The 22,992-nt window shown below is 45.0% G+C and overlaps 1 protein-coding gene across 2 annotated transcripts in view; it reads right to left on the bottom strand.

The window, feature by feature from the left end:
- Positions 1 to 550: 550 nt before the first annotated feature.
- The window catches only part of NTAQ1 (N-terminal glutamine amidase 1), a 28,246-nt gene continuing 5,804 nt past the window's right edge, over positions 551 to 22,992 (bottom strand). The window contains exons 3-6 of one of the 2 annotated variants that reach the window (XM_046002713.1): positions 22,602 to 22,652; positions 18,479 to 18,627; positions 17,463 to 17,587; positions 551 to 6,337 (exon numbers count right to left, since the gene is read on the bottom strand). In XM_046002713.1, the coding sequence (XP_045858669.1) occupies positions 6,300 to 6,337; positions 17,463 to 17,587; positions 18,479 to 18,627; positions 22,602 to 22,652 (363 nt within the window). In that variant the 3' untranslated portion in view covers positions 551 to 6,299. Of the gene's footprint in view, positions 6,338 to 10,742; positions 11,440 to 17,462; positions 17,588 to 18,478; positions 18,628 to 22,601; positions 22,653 to 22,992 lie in introns of those variants that run through there. The other variant, XM_046002704.1, reaches the window with a different exon arrangement.

Below are 22,992 nucleotides of genomic sequence, written 5' to 3' on the forward strand. Positions count from 1 at the left end.
TTTGGCAGACAAGTGATAGAACACAAAGGCCCGGAGCAGAGCAGTCAGCAGAAGCACTAAGCGCACCAGAATGTACAGCAGGAAGAAACACCGCCTCAAGGACCCGTCCCTGCGTCCTGGAGCCTGGGTGGCTCAGTGGGTTAAGCCTCTGCCTTCAGCTCAGGTCATGATCTCAGGGTCCTGGGATCAAGCCCCACATTGGGCTCTCTGCTCAGCGGGGAGCCTGCTTCTCCCCCCCCCCCCCCCAGCCAGCCTCTCTGCCTACTTGCAATCTCTGTCAAATAAATAAAATCTTTAAAAAAAAAAAAAAAGGACCCATCCCTACATGACAGAGTATGCTGACCCTGTTATCCTCTACTTGCTTCCTCTTCAGCCTTCAACTAGTACAAACCCTACCAAATCCTTGGGGAGAAATCGCGCAGATCCATCCTTCCAGGTCCATGGCACCCTCCCCAGTCCTGACCCCATCGGTTTGCATGTGGAGGCTCTTTCCCCCTCCCGGTCTCCCCTCTCCCACCTCTGCCAACCCCATCCTGCCAAGGACCCCAGTCAAAGAACACTGCAAATTGCTAGTCTTCCCACAGCCCTCCGCTGTTCAAGAGCTTGCCACCACGGCCCCTTTTCTCCAAGATGATGCCCTAAATCTCACCCTGTGGTTCGAGACAGGCCACCCCGTTCCTTCCGCAGGTCTTCACTTCTAGAATCCACCCTGCTTCTCGGAGAACCATGCCCTTATGTTGCCTTTGGATTTATGCCAACGTGCCTGCACCTTCATTTTGTGAGGTCGTAGTAATTCTGGAGCCAGACTCTGGTTCAAATCACATTCCTCTATGTATTAACTGTGCTCCTTTTGCTAAGGTGCCCATGCTTGTTTCCTCATCTGAAAACTGGGGATAATACTAATTCCTACTTCATCAGGTTGTTGCAAGGACAGTAATTTTATATACAGAAAGTAGCTTTAAGCAATGCCGGGTACAAAACAAGTAGCCAGTGAATGTGAGCTATTGTTATGGGTTCCTTCGAGGTGTTAAGATTCTTACAAGAGTAATCTACTGAGAAGGGTTAGTTTCTTTGCACGAGTTCATGGGCCTCCTGACCCTTTCTGCACTTAAAGCGCAGCTCCAGGCCCTATGCGGCCCAGAAACCCGTCCTTCACCAGCACGCAAGCCGCCCCTCTGCTTCTTGGAGGTCCCACCTTCACTCCCCGCAGCAAAACCACCGGTTAGAGCTACTGAACACGAGGCCGAGAGCAGTACAAGGGAAGAACAGGTGGGGGCGTGTTTCCTCGGTCCTGAGGCTCTCATCATGCAAACATCACCTCCCAGTCCTGTGAAGTGCGCCTCACACCCCTGACTGGTCCCGCAGTTGGTCAAAGCAACTGTCCCAACAGAGCGCACCTGAAGCTGCCCTGTTAGAAGCTGTGTGTGTGTTTAAAAAAAACAAAGTTATGCGGGTAAATGTGTAAGGGATGGAAAGTGTGGTTTGTTTTGAATCGATTTCTAACAAGTAATATATTCACAGAGATCACAACTCTTAAAAAACAGAAAAGGGTACACAATGAAGTTTCCCTCCCTTCCCGACTCCAGCCACCTGGTTCTCGTCTCCAGAAGCCCCCAAAATTACCAGTTTCTGTTGGATACTGGGTGTTCTTTTAGATGTTCTGTCCGAATACAAGCAAATACATATGTATTTTTCTCTTTTAATACATGCTGTTTCCCTTGCCTTTTACACTTTACTAAATCTCTAACGGATACAGAAGAATATAATGTAAGTTAACACAGAAGAATAAAAACGTCACCACTCAGCTTAAGGAGCAACTTTGCTCATTTATTTTCAGAGCTTTATACTATTTCCTCTCCTGGTGGGTTACAGTTCATCCCATCAGGCCCCGGGGGACAGGCCTGCAGGTGGCTTCCAATCTCGTGTGGTTATCCCCATGCTACAGTGAATAACTTGTTCATCCGTATCTTACATATGAGCAGTAAATCCAGAAGACAAATTCCTACGTGGGGAATGACTACTAAGTCAAAGAATATTTTTATAAGTCATTTTTAAAGATAAGTATCTGGGTTACCTTCCATAGAGGTAGGTCCAAATTGATTTGTTTTTAAGTTTCCAAGATGCCTAGGAATCCAAGTCCAATGGGTGACAAAGTCATCTAAGGGACAGAACTAAGAGGATGGGAAAGCAAAAGGAGCACTTTAAAATGACATTTAAAGAAAGATGCGGCACACAGTACGCATGAAATGAGTGTCAGCAATTTAAAACACTTTACCTTTCAGAGTATGAAAGCTTCTCTCTTACACACACACACACACACACACACACACACAATCTCAAAATAACCTTAAGTGAAGCAACCAAGGTCCAGAGAGGTTGAGGGATTCCCCTCAAGATAACGCAGCATGTGGTGAGCAAAAGCCCACGTGTAATGGGGACTACGGACTACAACCTGATTTTCCTTGTATTCTGAGTGCAGGAACAAGGCCTCCTCCGCACCTGGACTTACAGATCACAACAGCGCTGCACCCTGCAGGCCTCGAGTGGGAAGTGACGCATCCATCTCCCATGATTCTAGAAACGGTGTGTGCCAGAACAGTGTGACTGGATTAACATTTTGCCTCTCAATTTCTTTCCAACGTTCTTCCCAGAAATTGCTCTAAAACTCCCGGTCCCCATGGAAACCTTAGGAAAGCCTGCCTGTTGACACGAAGCGAAATTCAGCTCTGACTGCTCACTTGATAACAAACGGATGTTATTAAAAGCCTGGCCCCAGCAGATGCCTGCTGTAGCTCACGGCCAAAGCCACACTCTCCGTGGCTGGGAGGGTGAAAGAGATGGTCTGTTCCATCCACGGAACTGGCTGCACGGTCAGTTCCAAGGAAAGGGTGACACCCGTGAGCCCCACCGTCACAGTCAGACACAGGACAGGGTGTTATCCGAGTAGTTTGTGGGGTGAGGAGCCCATTGAGAGTGTGGGGGACACTAATAAATCACATCGTGAGATCCTGGCCACCTGCAGAAGCCACCTGTGATGTGTCCTCCCGATGGAGAAGGGAAAGAATGGAGGCCAGAGAGTCTGTCAGAGGAAGCTGCGTGGATGAGGACAGTATGATCTGGAAAGGAATAGAACCTAGTCAGAGGGAGGAATCCAGCGGGCAAGAACTGAGCAGCATTTCCCCGGCATTATCCAGAGCTCCAGTGGCTGGGAGGCTCGATCCTTGGTGAAACAGTCGAGAAATGCTTGCAGCGCACCTACAGGGCCAGACGGATGCTGCTGGCCTGAGTAAGGCGGAGCCAGCCCCGGTGGTCTGCTGGAGGGACATAGCAAACAGGCTCGTAAATAAACATAAACACAAGTTCGTTTCCATTAGTGACAACTGCTATGAAGGAAAGAAGTGTTGAAGTGATGTGCCCTTGCCTGGTCTGGCAGCTTGGATTCGTGGACTTGGAGCTAGGACCTAAATGTCAGGGAGTGATCGGCCCAGAGAAGACACAGAAAAGGGGTGAGTCAGAGCAAGTAGCATCCCTCAGGAAGGAATGGGCTTGGCCTGGTTCACAACAGAATCTTCGTGGGGGTGGCACGATGGGGAGCGCACCGGGAGTCGTGGAGCTGGAGCCTCAGGCGCGGCCACAGTCCAGACCACATGGGGCCTGGAGGGTCTCGGTAAAGACAGTGGGTTTTGTCTTAAGTTCATGTTGAAGCCACCATAGAGTAGGAGTGGTGGTGGTTTGTGGTTGTTTTTAAGGAAGGGGAGTGAGGTGTTCTGGTCTGTATTTTTAGAGACCACTCTGGCTGCTTCGTGGAGATACAGACTGCAAGGTGGGGAGGAGTCAGAAAAAAAGCCGGGAGTCCTATAGGGCTAGTGCCCAAGGATGAAATATCCCGGCAGGTCAACCAGCATTCTTTCTTCCATGCCAATGCTCAAGAAAGACATTGTTGGGGCGCCCGGGTGGCTCAGTGGGTTAAGCGTCTGCCTTCAGCTCAGGTCATGATCTCAGAGTCCTGGGATTGAGCATCCAACCACTTCCATCCCCATCGCTCCACTGAAATTGCTCTGAAGAAGCTCCATGTTGCCGAAGCCAACAGTCACCTCGGTCCTCAGCTGACTCCACTGACCAATGACATCTGATCTGATCCCTCTCTCTCTGAAATCACTTCTCCCCTGGGCTTCCCTGGTTTTCTCCTTATCCTCTAACTCCCACTCCTGCCCCCCTCCATCCTCTGTCCCTTTCTGGCACCTTCAAATACTATCCAAGCGTCCCAATTGTCATTCGCACCCTGAACCTCATCCCTGAATCCCAGACTCCTCTACCCAACTCCTATCTGACATCTCCTCAAAGACATCCAACTGGCATCTCAGGTTTAACATGTCCAAAATGAAACTCCTAATCTTCTTCTCCCAAAAGGTTCCCCCGACAATCTTTCCCCAACTCAATAAATGGCAACCATCTTTTCACATGCCGTACATGCTCACGGTCTGTCCTCTCCACCAGAATGCAGGCTCTACGAGCACAAGGGCTTTTTCTCCACTGCTCAGTCACCGGGGCAGGAACACTGCTTGGCACCGAGTTGGAGCTCTCTGTTGGAGAGATGCGACACCTCCTCCAGGAAGCCTCCCACCCCTTTAACCAGATTACTTCTCCCACCTCACGGAGCTGTTACCTCTCCTTAATAGCACGGGGCACAGCTGCTATTGTGTGGTCATTTGGATGATTCTTGGATGGACAGCAGTCCCTACCGTCAGCCCGTAACCAACAGGAGGGCATGTGCTACTCTGGTTTCAGTTACCAGCATCTAACCTGGAGCCTGGCACAGAGTAGCCCCTACGTAAGTACAAATATTTTTAAATGAATAAATAGATCATACAAGCTATGGATCCTCTCTCCAGAAACATGTGCTCCTATCACCACACACAGTGTGTGCTGGGACTTGCAGGTTAGGAATTCTTGTCTCGATCCTTTTAGGATGCCCTAACAAAGCACCACAGACTGAGCGGCTTCCAAACAACAGGCAGTTACTGCTCACAGTTCTCGATGCTGGAAGTCCAGTCAGGGCGCCCGCAGGGCAGTGAGGTCATGGGCTGCACATTTACCGTTGCGTCCTCACTTGGGAAGGGGTTGGGGAGACAGGATCTCTTTCATGACAGCGCTAACCCCAGTCACAAGGGCTCTGCCCTCAAGAACTAATCCCCTGCCAAAGGTCCCCACCTCCTAATACCATCACCCCTGTGGGGTAAGATTTCAACATCTGGATTTGGGACAGGGAGAGGGACACAAGCATTCAGACCATAGAACCCTAAATTACTCTGTGGTTTCAACAAGTATGAAATACAGGGATATTGTCCCCTCCCTCTGGGATCTGCAGCCACAGCACACGGAGTAGATCTCCTGAGAGAATGTTCTAACTAGCTGGAGATACCTGTGAGCACTCTCGGAACTGGCACAGACAATGTGGCAGCAAGAGGGGGAGACAAAGGGCAAAAGAAGACCCAGAGAGACGCCCTCCCACAGAGCACTCTTGTCATTTCTCCGTCAAGAGCAAAATGACTCTGGTCGTGTCGGTTGTGTCCCACAACCAAATTCGATCTCATTAGTGGGCTACAGCTGCCTCAGGGGCACAACCACACACCATTTCATTGATTTTATAACACCACCACTAACAGAAACGCATGGAAAGATCCTCATAAACATACATTCATTCCCTCGGCAAATGTTTACTAAGCAGCCACCATGCGCCTTACACTGCAAGAGACTGTCTTATGGGAGGCAACTTAGTCCTTTGTCCCCATTAAGTGTCAGACGCTGGACTGTACTTGCTCCAGCACTCGGCCCGGATACTCACTGCGTTATAACGGGACAGCCTCGTTACCTCAGTGCTCTGGGAAGGTGCCAGAAGGACTTGCTTGCAGAGACTGTCACTAATCTCCAGAATGCGTTCTCTCTACTCAACAGGTACACGTGCACCCAACACACAGAAGCAGCAGGTCCCAGAGCGAGTCTCAGCAAGTCTCTCTCCAGCACGTCTCCAACGAGTCTCTCTCACCAGAGAGCTGCTGGTCAGCCCTCAACAGGAGAGCTAAGTGAATAATTTTGGCTCAGCTGCACTCTTCTTCCTGGTCCTAGGGATCTTCACGTATTTCCACATTTTCTGGTTCTACACCTTCTGTGCTACAACAGTCACGTCCTTCCTCCAAGGCCCTTTTAAGTAATGACAGGACGGTTCTTCAGTTGGGCTCACATGTTTGTTCAAAGTGTAATCTTTTCGCTGGCGAGGATGCGGAGAAAGGGGAACCCTCCTACACTGTTGGTGGGAATGCAAGCTGGTGCAACCGCTCTGGAAAACAGCATGGAGGGTCCTCAAAAGGTTGAAAATAGAGCTACCCTACGACCCAGCAATTGCCCTACTGGGTATTTACCCTAAAGATACAAACGTAGTGATCCAAAGGGGCACATGCACCCAAATGTTTATAGCAGCAATGTCCACAATAGCCAAACTATGGAAAGAACCTAGATGTCCACCAACAGATGAATGGATAAAGAAGATGTGGTATATATACACAATGGAATACTATGCAGCCATCAAAAGGAATGAAATCTTGCCTTTTGCATCAATGTGGATGGAACTAGAGGGTATTATGCTGAGCGAAATAAGTCAATCAGAGAAAGACAATTATCATATGATCTCCCTGATATGAGGAAGTTGAGAGGCAATGCGGGAGTTTGGGGGATGGGAAAGGAATAAATGAAAGAAGATGGGATTGGGAGGAAACCCTGAAGCTTCAGGCTTCGTCACGCTCCTGCTCCTTGGCTCTGAGCCGACTACTCAACCGCTGAAACGGCAACCTTTGTCAGAATGCTGATCCCCTCCTCCTGCCCAAGACCAGGTCCCTCCAAGGTTCCCACAGACCCACAGAGTGGGCCAACTGACAGTCCCCTCCTTTCATTCCCAGAAGACGGGGCTTTCATGAAGGTGGAGGAGGCAGGGTCAGAGTGCCCCATGAAGGGGGAGCAACGGGGAGGCACACCTCACACTGTAACTGCCACCCGCGGTCCCTCTAACCTCCGGTCATCGTTCAGTCTGAGCCACTCGGCCACATGTCTCCCCAGCTCAGGTGTCATTCTTCTTTCAGGACCCTGTTTTCCTCTCCTCTAGCGAGGACTGCTTCCAGGACTCCTAGGCCACCTGACAGGCCTGAGTATGTCTAAACCGTAAATGGAAACAGGGCTCATTTGACATCTTTCCCACAAGACTCCTAACCTTACGCAAAGCAAGAGGTATTAATGGGCATCTGTTTTTCAGTGTTCCTGAATATTCTGTGAAGGGCAGTAATTCCACCAACACTGCAGGACACCGAGGGGCTGGCTTGCACAAGCACACAGAGGCACTGACTCCACAAGGAACATCACAATTTGTGACCCAGTCAAAAACATACCCTGTCACAAGTGACTGAATGGCCACTGTATTATTTAGGGAGGACTAAACTGCTAGATCAAGACTCACCCAATAATTCTGTGACTTCCAAAGAAATACACAGGTTTTGTCTTTGAGGATCGGTTCCACATCATACCTTTCAAGTAGGTGTAAGACGGCTCCTTATGGTCATTCAGGGGTCCAGGCTGATGGTGGCTCTGCTATCTTCAACCGGCAGCTTCCAAGGTCATGCTAGTCCCCAACCATTCATCAGTATGCAAGGGGGAAAAGGTGTAAAGGACTGGGTAGATAGTGTTTCACCATCAGCCCCTTACATTCCAGTGGGGGGAACCTGTCACATGGCCACACCTCACCACAAAGGAGGCTGGGAACTGTAGTCCCTGGCCCAAGAGCCACATGTCAGCTACAGCTCTTACTCTAGAACAAGGGACGGCAGATTATAGCCCAAAGTCAAATCCTTGAGTCCCCGGATTTGATAAGCCAAGTTTTACTGGAGCACAGCCATACATTCACGCAGAGTTGAGCAGTTATAGCAAAGACCTTATGGCATGCAAAGCCTAAAGTATTTACTATCTAGCCCTTTACAGAAAACATTTGCTATTTCCCTCTTCAGGGAAAGAAAAAAGCATGCACTCGGCGGGACAACAAGCAGTCGACACTTTCAAAATTTATCTCGGAAACTGTCAGAAAGACACATAGACAAAAATATTCCTTCAAGCAGTTCTGTCATACCAAAAAACTAAAAACAACTTAAAAAGGACTCTGAAATTATGGACCATGCACACCACAGAATACAACATAACCTTTAAAAAGAATGAGGAAGTTCAACATGTACTGATTAGAAAATATCCAAGTATTTTAACTTTGAAAAGTAAAATGCAGAACAATGTTTAGAATGTTACCACTTGTGTGGGGAGGGGGAAATGGACTTAATCTAGAATACCTATATGCCAACATGGGCATAAAAATTCCTGGAAGAGGGCGCCTGGGTGGCTCAGTGGTTTAAGCTGCTGCCTTCGGCTCAGGTCATGATCTCAGGGTCCTGGGATCGAGTCCCACATCGGGCTCTCTGCTCGGCAGGGAGCCTGCTTCCCTCTCACTCTCTCTGCCTGCCTCTCTGCCTACTTGTGATCTCTCTCTGTCAAATAAATAAATAAAATCTTAAAAAAAAAAAAATTCCTGGAAGAGGGGTGTGCCTGGGTGGCTCAGTGGGTTAAAGCCTCTGCTTTCGCATGGGGCTCTCTGCTCAGCAGGAGGCCTGCTTCTCTTCCTCTCTCTCTCTTTGCCTGCCTCTCTGCCTACTTGTGCTCTCTGTCTAATAAATAAATTAAATCTTAAAAAAAAAAATTCCTGGAAGCACATAAAAGAAACTGAAGACAGGTTGTTTCTGGACAGAGAAATCAAAAAGTGGAAGGACGGAGGACTTTTTACCATAAACTTTTATGTATTTTGAATTTGCATCATGTGCAGGCACCACCTATTTTTAAAATAATTAATTAAAAATAAACTCAGAAAACCACATACACAAAACAGTTTGCCTTTACTTCCACTGCTAACCAACCCTGCTTATAAAATACCCTGGTAGTCTCACCCATCAGAGTCAGTTCCTCTGACCTGGGAGCCGGTTTACATTGTGGAATCTGTTTCCCTGCTCCATCATAGGTTAGATTCTCAGAAATACCTCATTCTTCTTCTTTTCCTAGTCAACTCACAAATTCTATTTTAGGCCCATGTTTTTCTTGAAAGTTCCTCTTTCTAAACAGACAGCATTTATCAGTATTTATTCAGTTCTCTCACACATGGTGAGTGTAAAGAGAAGCAACTCTGACCTCAGGGAAAAATTAAGCATCGAAAAGACAAAAGTACAGTTTCTGATAAATAACGTTCAAAGAAAAATCTCACAAGGGAACCTACCTTTCAGTTAAAACTAACGGCAATCCACGTCACATAAACTGAAGAGAAAAAGGAATCCACTGGTTTCTGTAACTGGGAAGTTCCAAAGTGGCCGCCAGCTTGAAGCAACAGAAAGATCCAGAAAGATCCAGGCACTCACAAATGCCTTCAGGGTTTTTGCTCTGCTCTCAGCTCTGCCAGGCTGCATTCTGCCACCCGCTCTTCTGAGACAGTCAGGATGCCCACCACAAGCCCCAAACTCCCAGGCCTCTAGTTTAGCATTCCTCATGGAGAGATTTTTTTTTTTTTTTTTTTTTTTAAATCCTTGAATGTCAATAGAGCAAATCCAAAGGACTCTGTGACAGGTCTTTCTTAGACTTGTCCAGGGGTGGGCTCCAGGCCCAGGCCCAGCTTAGGCCAAACGCCTTTACATATGCAAAGAAGGGGTTCCCAAAAGGAGCTGTAGGAGGGGAGTGGTAGGTAGAAAAGAAACAACAAATATCCTCTTGTGCTTCTAACTCCAGATTGTGACCACTGAACACTTTAACAGGCTTAAAACTATAAACCTTACTCCCTACACTGGCAAGATGTAAGGGGTTTTCAATTTCAAGACAAGTTGGCTGCCAAGTTCAAACTTACACACACATGCATTGTCTGATTCATCTGTACTAGACACAATTATGAATACCAGATTGGAAACCTACTCATAAATTGGCAAAAAAAAAAAAAAAAAAAAAAAAAAGACCCTCCAAAAATATAGTTTGTAAATCAGATTGCCATCTTTTGGTCCATCTGAAACTTTCTGCTCAAGACAAAGCATTTCCGTAGTACAGCCTGCCAAAATTTATCTTCCTCGTTTTAGCCGCATGCTTTTTAAATGACCATCTAAAAGCCAACAAAGATATGCAAGTATGAGATCTATAATTAGTTCTAAATTATAAAATAACTTAAGAGGTTGTGTTTGTGTTCCTCTTACCAAAGGTTCACTCACTTTCTCCCAGAATCCTCCTGGTCAGCTGACCCAAACGGATATATGACATTTCCTTTGACTGATCCTTGAGTAACGACTGCAGGTGTCCCGCCATAGCACAAGGCAGAGGATCTACATTAAATCAAAGTTTCTCAATAAGCAGAAAACTCATCTAAGATCAAAAGCCTAGACATCCTTGCTGTCAGAAACTGCTCATTGTTACAGGAGAATCATGTCAAGACATGCGTGAGAGTTAACACTGTATTTGCCGGTTTAATGCCAAATATGTTTTATTTGGAATTATATGATGAAAGCCAAATTTCCAAAACATCTTCAAGAAGGAAGATTGATACATGTATTTTAAAGCAATGGTTCCCATCTACAAGTGAGATATTCTTGGGTATCTCAGATCATCAAGGGTGACACAAAATCTTCAAAACAAAATTACTTTTAAATCAATTTTATTTAAAAACATATATAAATAGACCAAATAACACTCAAGCCTGAGAGGGCTTCAATCTTTTCTTAAGAACATAATAGTCCAAAAAGACTACTACTTATTGCTGATTCAGCTCACAGTACCAGCCCTCTTCAAGCAGCAGCACAATTACCAGCAAACATTTTATGGGCACCTTGGAGGGAACTGGAGGGAGTCACAGAGCAATGAGCCACAGCCTTGCCCTCAAGGAGCTTACAGTGTAGCTGGAGAGAAACGAAACATCCAGAACAGACACAAAGTCCACACATCTATCATAACAAAAGCAATTACTGGCATAAGTTATCACATGTTTTAACAAATGAGCATTGGATTATCTTAGCAAATACACACTACATCAAGTTGCAACCTAACATATCCAAAAAAAATTTTTTTTAATTTTTTTTTTTTGTTCACCCATGTTTCAACTCAACTGAATTAAAAGAGGAAAGTATAATTCCAAGCCAAAGGTACCATAGTGTTTGCTGTCCCCAGTGAAGGGATGGACTGATCATGTCCTAGAATTTCTCCATGGTTCTACATCCAGATGTCAGGTTCAGTAGTTCTGACTGCCAAACCGATGTACGAATTCAGACAGGGAGTAGACAGCTCCCCATCCTACCTCGGGATCCATACTGATAAAATCATTCAGGTTCATTTTGGAATCTAAAAAATTCATGAAAGAAATGTCCGTTGAAAACACAATAAAGCAACCCAGAAGACCAAAGGCAGGGGAAAGTATTCAAATGGAGACGGATTCTTGAACGCGTAACTCAATCTAATCATGAAGAGACATCACACAAACCCAAATTGAGGGACATGCTACAAAATAACTGACCGGTACTCTTCAAAACTGTAAAAGTTATAAAGGAAAGGAAAAAAAAAAACTGTTAGAGACTGCAGGAGACTGAGGAGACAGGACAACTAAATGTAGTATCATGGGGTAGATTCTGGACCACAGAAAAGAAATTAGTGGGAAAACTTGCAAAACTTAGGTAAGGTCTGTAAGTCAACAGGACTAGACCAATACTTCTATGTCAAGTACATCATTTTCTTAGTTTGTTTTTACATTATGGTTATATAAAATTCAACATTAGCGAAATCAGAGTAAAAGGGTTATGGGAATGCTCTAAAGTGTTTAAGCAAATTTTTCAGAAGTCTAAAATTATTTCTTTTTAAATTTTTTTTTTTTTTTTTTTTTGAGAGAGAGAGAGAAAATGAACAAGGAGGGAGGAATATCAGAGAGAGACGGAGAAGCAGGCTCTCTGCCCAGCAGGGGGCCCAACGCGGGGCTCCATCCCAGGACCCTGAGATCATGACCCGAGCCACAGGCAGACACACTTAACCAACTGAGCCATCCAGGCATCCCAAAAGTCTAAAATTATTTCAAAACAAAAATTTAAATGAAGGGATGCCTGGGTGGTTCAGTGGGTTAACCCTCTGCAAAATGCCTGAATAATCAAACTACCAGTTTATTGGATTCACCTGCCAAATTATAGGAAATTCAGAGGCTACAAAAGAGATAAAATCAGCAAAATCTAGACTGCTTCTCTTGGACCCAGTTTCTTCAACAAATAAATTATAAGAAAAAAAGAGCTGCGCAAGGAATCTATATACTTAAGAAGACTCTTAGGAGACATAACCAAATACAATGTAGGGATCTCATTAGGACATTGATTCAAATAAACAAACTGTATAAAAAAAATAGGATACGGGGCGCCTGGTGGGCTCAGTTGGTAGAGCATACAGCTCTTGATCGTGGGGTTGTGAGTTCAAGTCCCATGCTGGGTGTAGAGATTACTTAAAAATAAAATCTTTTTAAAAAAAAAAAAAAGATGGGGCACCTGGGTGGCTCAGTGGGTTAAGCCTCTGCCTTCAGCTCAGGTCATGATCTCAAGGTCCTGGGATAGAGCCCCGCATCAGGCTCCCTGCTCAGCGGGAAGCCTGCTTCTCCCTCTCTCTCTGCCTGCCTACTTGTGATCTCTCTCTCTTTGTCAAATAAATAAATAATCAAAAAAAATTTTTAAATGACTTTATGACTTTATAACTGTGAATGTGAACACTGGCTAGATAGCTAGATGATGATTTTAAAGAACTGCCGTTAACTTTTTTAGATATAATAATGGTACAATGGTCTTTTCTTTTCTTTCTTTTTTTTTTTTTTTAAAGAAAGCCATCTATTTTAGAGATCCATACAGAAACATTTAGAGTTGAAATGACGTAATATCTGGGACAGGCTTCACAATAATATCAGAAGGAGACAAGTGGATGGGAACTGACTGGCCATTAGCTGGTAACTGTTGAAAATCTGACACACTATTTAGTCTAGTTCAGTACATGATTTAAATTCTCCACACTGAAGAAAATGTTTAAGTGTGTACATATTGCTGTTTCTGCCCAGTAAAAAATTGCTACAGAAACTACTCTTCCACCATAAACCTACAGAAAACCGTGCAAATATATTTAGCAACTCTTTCCAGGTGGTGGGACAATAGGCAGCACACACCTGGGATTCCTAAGGAAGTAGAAGCAAGTAAGGGGAGCCCTGGGATTCCTCCAGTGGACCTCAGGGGCAGTTTCCTGAGGGCACACAGCACACAGAGGGGAACACACCCAGCATGGCAGTCTCCCTGAGGTGAGAAGACAGACATCCTGGGCAGCTGGACCTAGGGGGTCGAGGAGAGGGAGGTGCAGAGCAGACCCCCCACCACTACTCCCCACTACTCCCTACACTGACCATGACACACACCCAAGTCTTTGGCTGGGACTGACCTCTCAGGGCCAGGAAAGAAGCACCAGAATGTAATCGATCTAATAACTGGCAGAATTTCCACAGTCCCCATCATCCTGGGGAGAGAGAACTTGTAAGGCACAGAGCATTTGTAGAGTCCTTAGAAGGGCCGCACTAGAGCCCTGGGGCTAAATTAGCACTAGATGAAAGGCTGCTCTGGACCAGCGCTAAAAAGCTAAAAAAGCTTAAAAACAAGCATGGAAAGGACCCAGCTGACTTCCAGTAACGTAACTGCATGCCAGCACTGTTTTTAAAAAAGATCTCAAGACCCAGCAACTGACAGCTTGAATTCAAAGTCCAGCCTCCAACCAAATTTTACAAATCACACAAAGAAACAGGAAAATATGACCCAAAACCAGGGGGGAGATCAATCAACAGAAATGGACCAAAATGACAGAAATAATGGAATTAGCAGACAAGGAGCAGCTATTATAAACACGCCCCTTATGTTCAAAAGGGCAAAGAAAAACATGAGCATGATGAAAAGAGAGAGAAATGAAAGATATTAAATCAATCCAAAATGGAATTTCTAGACATAAAAAAAGAAAATATGTAAAATGAAAAAAAAGTGTGCTGGATGAGATTAACAACAAATTCTTGAATGCAGAAGACAAGAGCAATGAATTTACAGCCAAAATAGAAGAATTATTTCCAAATGCAGCATGTAGAGAAAAAGTCTGAAGAAAAAAGAGAACATCACTGACCTACGGGAATAATACCAAGCCATCTAACATGTGTGTAGCTGAAGGACAAGAATTTAAAGGAGGGTGGGTGTCAGAAAAAAATGTGCAAGCAGGGGCGCCTGAGTGGCTCAGTCAGTTAAGCATCTGCCTTCCACTCAGATTATGATCCCGGAGTACTGGGATCGAGCCCTGCAATGGGCTCCCTGCTCTGTAGGAAGTCTGCTTCTCCCTCTGCCTGCTGCTCCCCATGCTTATGCTCACTCTCTCTCACTCTCATTCCATCTCAAATAAATAAATAAAATCTTAAAAAAAAAAAAAAGAAAAAATGTGCAAGGAAATAATAGCCAAATGTTTTCAAATTGGATGAACGCTACAAATCCACCAATCTCAGGATCTAAACAAACCTCAAGTGGAGTCAACTTGAAGGAAACTACACTACAGTCCATCATAATCAAAATGCTAAAAACTAGTGACAAAGAAAAAAAAAAACCTTTAAAAATACTGAGAGGGGAAAACACTCAGAGTAACAAAACAAGATCAGAGCCCAGGCAAGCAGAAAACTAGAGAGGCGCTTAAACAACTGAAAGCAAAAACGTGTAGGTCTAGTACATGTGACCCCACAACTGTATCTTTCAAAAAGGAACATAAGCACTGAGGATGCAGAAAACTAGAAACAGAGTTGCTAACACCCTTCTAACACAAAAGCTAGATACTCAGCAGACACAGAACTTTTGTTAAAGTCATCGGAGAGCTGGGAATGCCAGATCACCACGTAACTGGAAATAAAAGGAAGACAGGCACCTCTCAGAAAAGATGGGGTGGGAGTTCCTGCTGACCTGGCTAGGTGCCAGACTCCACAGAGGCCAGCAGGTTTGTGAAAAATTTTTAACAAATGGCTTTAAAAAGAAATTTCAACTTCTGAAATACAGTATTTGTTTTCTAAGGCATCCCTTTTCTCTTTTGTTTTCTAAGACTTCACATAACTAAATAAAAAATGATTACTATCTGTAGTCATTCATCATGTAAAAAGATCAATGTATCAAAAATAAAATATAAATAAAAATTATTTTAGAGAGATCAAGTAATAACAAATAAATATTTGTCTCTTCTAATCTCACCCAAGGGGGACTGTAACATTTCTGTTTACCTAACACTGGTCCTCCAGCTTGGTTCAAATAAACCACTGTTGCTATACATTAGGAAGCAAGAGGACGGGAGGTATATGCAGACAAAAGGCAGGAAAGGACTCAGAAAAGAGAGGGGGAAATTTGGTGTGCTCTACTGTTCAGCCCAAGACTTAGGAAATGTCTTTGAAAACTGAGCCATCAGAGACCAGTGCTGGAACTGACTCTTCAGGACAAGGTGATACGAGAATAAATTTCCGTTTCCTTCCCATGGCCCCAGGGGTGGGGGGAGATACTAAATGCTGAACCAAAGAGTGGTCTTGCAGACATATGGCCACCAAAATTATGAATCATATAATCCTAACAGTCAACATACCAAATACACTCAATTCAAGCCCTAAGAGTCAATCCCACCACAGAGTGCGGGGGACGCAGGGAAGTGCTATTAAAGGAACTGAAACAGGCATTAAGGTTCAATATTTTCCTTGAACCATTTTTTTTCATTTTTAACCTTCATTTTTTTATAAAACACCACTAATTAGCTAAAAGTAACTCTCCCTTATCCTAACTTCAAATATAATCCTTTGACAAACACGGGATTTGAAGTACTGAGTTCACCACAGGAGAAAACGTTATAGTGTGGTTACATTCAGATGTGGGAAACCCATATGTTCACCCGACACTTCAGAGCAGATTCCTTTCAGTTTCAATCTCAAGTTCAGGAGGTCCCTGATGAACTCAGCACACACAAGGCAGAAATCACCTGCCCCATGCTGCCCGCTCATCCTGCCTGGCTGAGCATCCGAGGCAAAGGGCGTAATCTCCATGCCCCTCACTTTATGCATCCCCCAAATGTGGAAAATAAAGCCTGCCTGAGCTGTGGAGAAAATTCTATTAAACTACTATGTAAATCAGCCGGCACCAAAGCCTGACACAAAATAGCATCTACTGGGCAGTAGTCATCAAAACTGAAAGGAATGACTCAGAGAGGATCCGGGCTGACAGGCTGCTGTTTACTGAGTGCTTGCTACATGGTAGGCTCTGCCTTGGGGGCTCACATCTAAAGAGAAAAGGGGAGGGGCGGTGGCTGAAGGCACATTGTCCCAGGCCACACTGTATACAGCAGGTTGCCTGAGACTAAAAGGAAGATCTATGACACCCCCTCCTAACCTAGGAGCTGTCCCAGTTCTAGTGCTGAGGCTAGCAAGCAGGTTGGCAGATCCAGAAGCAATTCCAGTATAAATGTTTAAAATCATGAGAGAGAGCTTTTCACAGAGAACCTCAAAAATCCGTTTGAATCCTCTTTCAGTGTTCAAATACACCAAACAGATTTACTTTCTTCCTTGCTCAACTCCAGATGCCACTGTCCTATTTTTCTGGTGTGCTGTATAGCTTAGATAGAGAGCAAGCTGCACGCAAAAGGTCCCATCCCCGGGACGGGATGACCTCACCCAGAAATGGCAAACGTTGCAAATTACGTACAATCATCAATAACGTTTCAAGCTCCTGTGAATGGCAAACAATAGAAACAGGGCGAAGAACTCTTTATCTACTTAACTCTTGGAAATTATTAATTGGACGGATGCCTAAAAGCACATAAATGTGGTGAGTGGTACAATAAAACCTGCCAGCTCTCACTTTCTTCTAATGCAGATTTTCTCACAGAGCCAGGAAAATGACATTTCTCATCACGCAAGGATGCCTAGGGACTTTCGCCTTAACGTGAAACCCCGCCATGGCAAGGTGCGACTTGTCCCGCTGTTAAATGACCCAAGCACGCAGACCTCCTAAAGCCCAGTGTCCCAGCAGTAGGCACACCCAGCATGCTAGCGATGTGCAAGGTGGTGTGCAAGTCTCGTGGTTCTGCTGCTGAGCACCTCCCCTCTCCGCAAGCTCATACACTTTCCAGTCCTGCTCTCTGGGCCTCAACTCCTGAACCTAATAAACACGCACATCTGTGCCCCCTCTGACCTTCTTACAACTCAGGGAGTGTCATACAAAGAATAACACACCATTTTTGTCCCTGGTTAAGGGGCAACGCTGATCTGCATGGTGGTCAGAAACCTCCCGGAGAAGGCACCTCTGGCTCACCTCCAGTTTCAATGCAGGGGTACGAAGGAGGAGGTTCCCTCCAGTTCCCACTGGAATCTTTCATGTGAGATCGGTCAGAAGCAAAGTTCTTCAAATACGAATCTGCACGGATCACTCTAAATTTCCTGCAGATAAAGCAACGTTCATATACATTAGGAAGGTTTCACAGTGAAATTCCTACTCGATTTTTATACAGACTCATTAGGACACGCACAGAAGTACCGAGGCATTTTTGTACAATCAGTAATATACAAGTATCTATGTAGTTTTATCACGTGTTAAAGAAGCCATGAGAAAGAATCAGTTGAAATCCAAAACTACACAGGCACAGAAATATGTCCAGGGGCCTTTATTTACTCGATTGTGTATCAGGAGTAAAGGGCAACGTTAGTTCAGGTGCTGCCGTCACAGACCTCTCAATTTTCTCGTCATTAAGGCCACACCCCACACACCCAGCCACCCACCCACACACTCATGGATGAGAGAAATCCCCAAAATGGCTTTCAGAAAATGTTTGGGATCTCATCACATCCATTTTTTAAAGAATGCCAACCTTTTATATGTTGGACAACTTTTAAATCTATATTTGTTTCTTTTTTTTTTTTTTTTAAGATTTTATTTATTTATTTGACAGACAGAGATCACAAGTAGGCAGAGAGGCAGGCGGGGGCGGGGGAGCAGGCTCCCCGCTGAGCAGAGAGCCCGATGGATGCTGGGCTCGATCCCAGGACCCTGGGATCATGACCTGAGCCGAAGGCAGAGGCTTAACCCACTGAGCCACCCAGGCACCCCTATGCTGGACAACTTCTAAAACTTCAAAACATTTTGAATCTTCTGTATAGCACACATCATTTTCAAATATCAGCTCAATGGTGATGCCAAATCAAGCGATCTTTGCAAAAACAAATGCCAAAAAACCCCAGAAAATCACATACACCCACACTCATACAAACTCTCCATACAACTGTCAAGGTCTAACTTCAGAAAGAAGGTAAATCCATCCTGAATCTCCTCACCTTCTGAACTGTGGATGGATGTCCTCGTCAGACTTAAAGGCATCTTCCACGTAAGTGTCAAAAGGACAGGGAAATGGCAGCACAGTGTCAAGATCATAAATGAAGCTCTGTCCTCCACTTGAAACATGAAGCAGGACAACGTGGTAATCCTAGAAGTAAAAGTTGCTGAAGTTAGGGCGCCTGGGTGGCTCAGTGGGTTAAGCCGCTGCCTTCGGCTCAGGTCATGATCTCAGGGTCCTGGGATCGAGTCCCGCATCGGGCTCTCTGCTCAGCAGGGAGCCTGCTTCCCTCTCTCTCTCTCTCTCTCTCTGCCTGCCTCTCTGCCGACTTGTGATCTCTCTCTCTGCCAAATAAATAAATAAATAATCTTAAAAAAAAAAAAAAGAAAAAAAAAGTTGCTGAAGTTAACCAAGTTACTTCATGATGGTGAATTCCAAGGTCACAGTAATAATGCATATATAATCATTAACAATGAATACAAGACCAGTACAACACTTCCTAAAACAGCAAAATAAAACAAAGCAAACACAAAAACCCTAAAAAAGGACTAAATGTCCAGTCACAGAGAACACCTAAGTAGGTAGGGGAAATATTCATATACATTAACTATATACTCTTTGACCTAACAATTTCACCTCTAGGAACCCATCCTACAGAAAAAAAAAATAGCCATACGCATGTAAATGTCTATACATACATATACATATATAGGCGCCCCTATATATTATTTTTTGAAAACTATGTGTGGGGGTGCCTGGGTGACTCAGTGGGTTAAGCCTCTGCCTTCTGTTCAGGTTATGATGCCAGGGCCCTGGGATCAAGCCCTCCATCGGGCTCTCTGCTCGGTGGGGAGCCTGCTTCCCCCTCTCTGCCTACTTGTGATCTCTGTCTGTCAAATAAATGAATAAAATCTTTAGAAAATAAATAAATAAATAAAAACAGAACGAAATTGTTTAAAAAAATAAATAAAAATAAAAATTTTAAAAAGCTATGTGCGTATAAACACACACACGCATTCCAAAGTACACAGGCATGCATATGAATACAGAGGAAAAGCTGTGCAAGGATATCCTCCAAAGTATTAATCAAGGGGATTGCTTGGGCTAACCAGGAATGTGAAAGAACTTTAAAATGTTGTTGTTAAATCAGCCAACCCCCATCTGTAGCCATTAAGGAGGAAAGATGAAGACAGCTTCTCCTGTGCAGCTCGGCTGTAATGCATCACTGAGCCCCCGACGCTGGGCAGTGCCCAGCACCAGCTACCGGCTGGAAGGGCTGGTGGGGACGGGGCCGGGGGAAGGGGTTGTTATGAAGGCGCCTCCCAGAGAACAGGACTGGGAGATGAAAGGCTCAATCACATGAGTGTGGCATTAGTACCACCATCTTCTATTTCCAGGACTTCAGGGCTTACAGAGCACTTTCTCGGACGTTGTTCATCGACCCTGTGATAGGGGGAAGGTGATTAATCAAGACTGGAAATGCTCTGCCATCAAAGCCGAAAGAGCCTGCGCTGGCTCCAATGCTATCTTCATATGGCAGCAACAGCCTCAGAAATGGATGCTTATGCCCTGCACTCCCCCTTAATGCACGCTACCCTCCAGATAAATAATGGACCAGCGGCCCCCCCTTCCACTGGCCGTGTCAGTACTAGTCCTGTCCTTCCGCAGCGAGCTTTCCTCCTCTCTCCCCACTGCCACCCCCTGCGGGCTGGCTCTCTCTCCAGGAGTCTCCCACTTCCTACCACAGCCAGTCCCTGCCTTATCCAAAATCTGTTTCCGCTTGACTTCCTCTACCTCCTATTCCAGTGGCTTTGAAGTGCACACTCTCTATTGCTTGTGAGAAACTGTGTAACTGAAATAAAGATGCAAAGATGAGAAAGGAAAGTCCTGACCCTCCAGGAGCTCGGGGAGCAGAAAGGAGGAAACAGTCAAGCGCTGAGGACAGTGGGATGGCGGCAGAGAGCAGGAGGCTCCAGGTGAGGGCCCTTAGGCCAAACCTCTGCCCTGCCCCTTCCAGCCTGTGCTTCCTCTTTTATAAACTGGAGATAAGCATAGCGTTGGTTACCACAGACTGTTGCTGGGACCATTAAGGAAAGGGAAAGCAGGCCTCAACTCCAAGTGGCCTTTATGGCACAGATAGGGAGTCAAGGAATACGGACCCAGAAGCAGCCTCACTCTCGGAGTGGGGTTCAGCACCTACCCAGATGCCGGGATGAAACCAAGCTGGACTAGGGGGAGGGAAACCCACCTAGAAGGTGATCAGCTTCTTGGGACTGGGTGTTTCTCTCCACTCAGGGTACCCATTTCCTACAACAGGACAGCAGTGAGGCAAAGATACATTTGCCGGCGGGTGTGGGAGGCCCTCCCATAACAGGAGTTATTCTGGGCTGCCATGAGACGCTGTGTGAGAGGGACATAACCACAGGTCCTTTCCCTCCAAGTTTCTCTAAACCAAGAAGACAGACCATGACTCAAAGTCAGCTGAGCGGCTCGGTCATGGGGATGACTTCTAGGGCACGTGGACAGTCTGCAACAAGGGTTATGTAGCTATTGTTGCTAACAAGAAAGGCATGAGCACCAGAACCAGACACGGTACCAGGTACCAGGACAATGTCTCACACACGTTATCTCACTTAAGACTCACAACACCAGGCGCACCCGGGTGGCTCAGTGGGTTAAAGCCTCTGCCTTTGGCTCGGGTCATGATCCCAGGATCCTGGGACTGAGCCCCGCATCGGGCTCTCTGCTCAGCAGGGAGCCTGCTTCCCCCTCTCTCTTTCTGCCTGCCTCTCTGCCTACTTGTGATCTCTGTCCATTAAATAAATAAATAAAATCTTAAAAAATAAAAAATAAAAAAAAAGACTCGCAACACTACTGGCCAGAGGAGGACACTGAAGAAAGAAGGTAAATAACATGTCCGGTTCATAGGGTCACCACTAGGAGGACTGGGACTTAACACCAAAACTGGATTTGGGCTTTAATATTAGCACAGCAAAACACCTGCTGGTAAAGGAAGCAAGAACGTGTGCTCTGTGAGACCAGGGATTTTAGTCTATTTAAATATAGATTAAATAAATGAATGAAACCAATTCAAACGATAACTTATTTTAAATAAGTATCAGAAATAAGATGCTTGCTACATTATCACAAATGGAGTTATTCTTTTACTTTATCTTCATGTTATTAGCATAAACAATTCTTCAGAGGGACAGGTTAAGGTGACACATAGATGTGTACTGGAAAGGACCCCAAGCTGAGACTCAGTCCTGCCACGGATCAGCTAGATAACTTTGAGCTTCTCACTCTGTCTTCTGGGCTTGTTTTTTTTGTTGTTGTTTTGTTTTGTTTTTAAAGATTTTATTTATTTATTTGAAAGAGAGATCACAAGTAGGCAGAGAGGCGGGCGGGAAGCAGGCTTCCTGCTGAGCAGAAAGCCTGATGTGGAACTCAATCCCAGGACCCTAAGATCATGAGCTGAGCCGAAGGCAGAGGCTTAACCCACTGAGCCACCCAGGCCCCCCACGGGCTTGTTTCTTCAGCTGAAAAACAGAAGGGCTGGAGTAGATCCGGGTTTTTCAAATGTTAGTCATGGTCACTCAGGAATCTGCAAAGAACACTAACTCCTGAATCCTTCTCTATATAAACTAAGTCAGAAACCTATACTTTTAACATGATATCCAGATAATCGAATGTGCAGCTGGACCAGATATGGCCAAAGTTCCTTCCAGGAGGTCAAATGGGTAACAGCCTAAATCACAAACACATCTGCCACATCAGCTATTTAAAATCTTTCCTATATGGGGTGCCTGGCTGGATCAGTCTGTAGAGCATGTAACTCTTGATTCTGGGTCACGAGTTCAAGCCCCACATTGGGCGTAGAGCTCACTAAAAGAAAAAAATAGTAATTAGAAAAATAAAATCTTTCCTAGAATAATAAAATTAAATAAAAACATATCTGTAAGTAATACCTTAGACAAAATAAAATCTATTCCAAGAGGTCAATTATCAATAATTATCACAGCCGTTCTCTACTGCACTATCATTTCTGCTTTACCAAAACACAGAGAGCACTCGGGAATTACAAGTACTAACGCTCCGGAACTTCTCTGTATTGACCATCTTACCCAGATCACGGGTCCATCTCCCGGTCTTGCCTGTTGTTTCCAGATAGGTATCTACAAAATACAACCAATTTCGTAAGCCACGACTTCAGTTAACCACTACTAGATTCTTTAAAGTAGTACGTAAATAAAATAAAAAATATTTCTAAGCAACCAACAATCAAGGTGAATGAAGAAGAAATCTAAATCCTTTCAAGTGTTCTTAACAATGAAAATGCAAAAATTAATCATCTGATGTTCTTTGGAGAGTAGAAAGAGACCTCAATAGGGAATCAGAAGGCCTGGTAGGTTCAAGTCTTGCTTTCCCACATTATTTGTAGGACCTCCCTGAGCCTCTATTTCCTCATCTATAAAATGGAGATAGTTGTCTGAGCCCTGCCTACTTTACCGTGTT

The sequence above is a fragment of the Meles meles genome, chromosome 1, assembly GCF_922984935.1.
Source record: "Meles meles chromosome 1, mMelMel3.1 paternal haplotype, whole genome shotgun sequence".
Classification (NCBI taxonomy): domain Eukaryota; kingdom Metazoa; phylum Chordata; class Mammalia; order Carnivora; family Mustelidae; genus Meles; species Meles meles.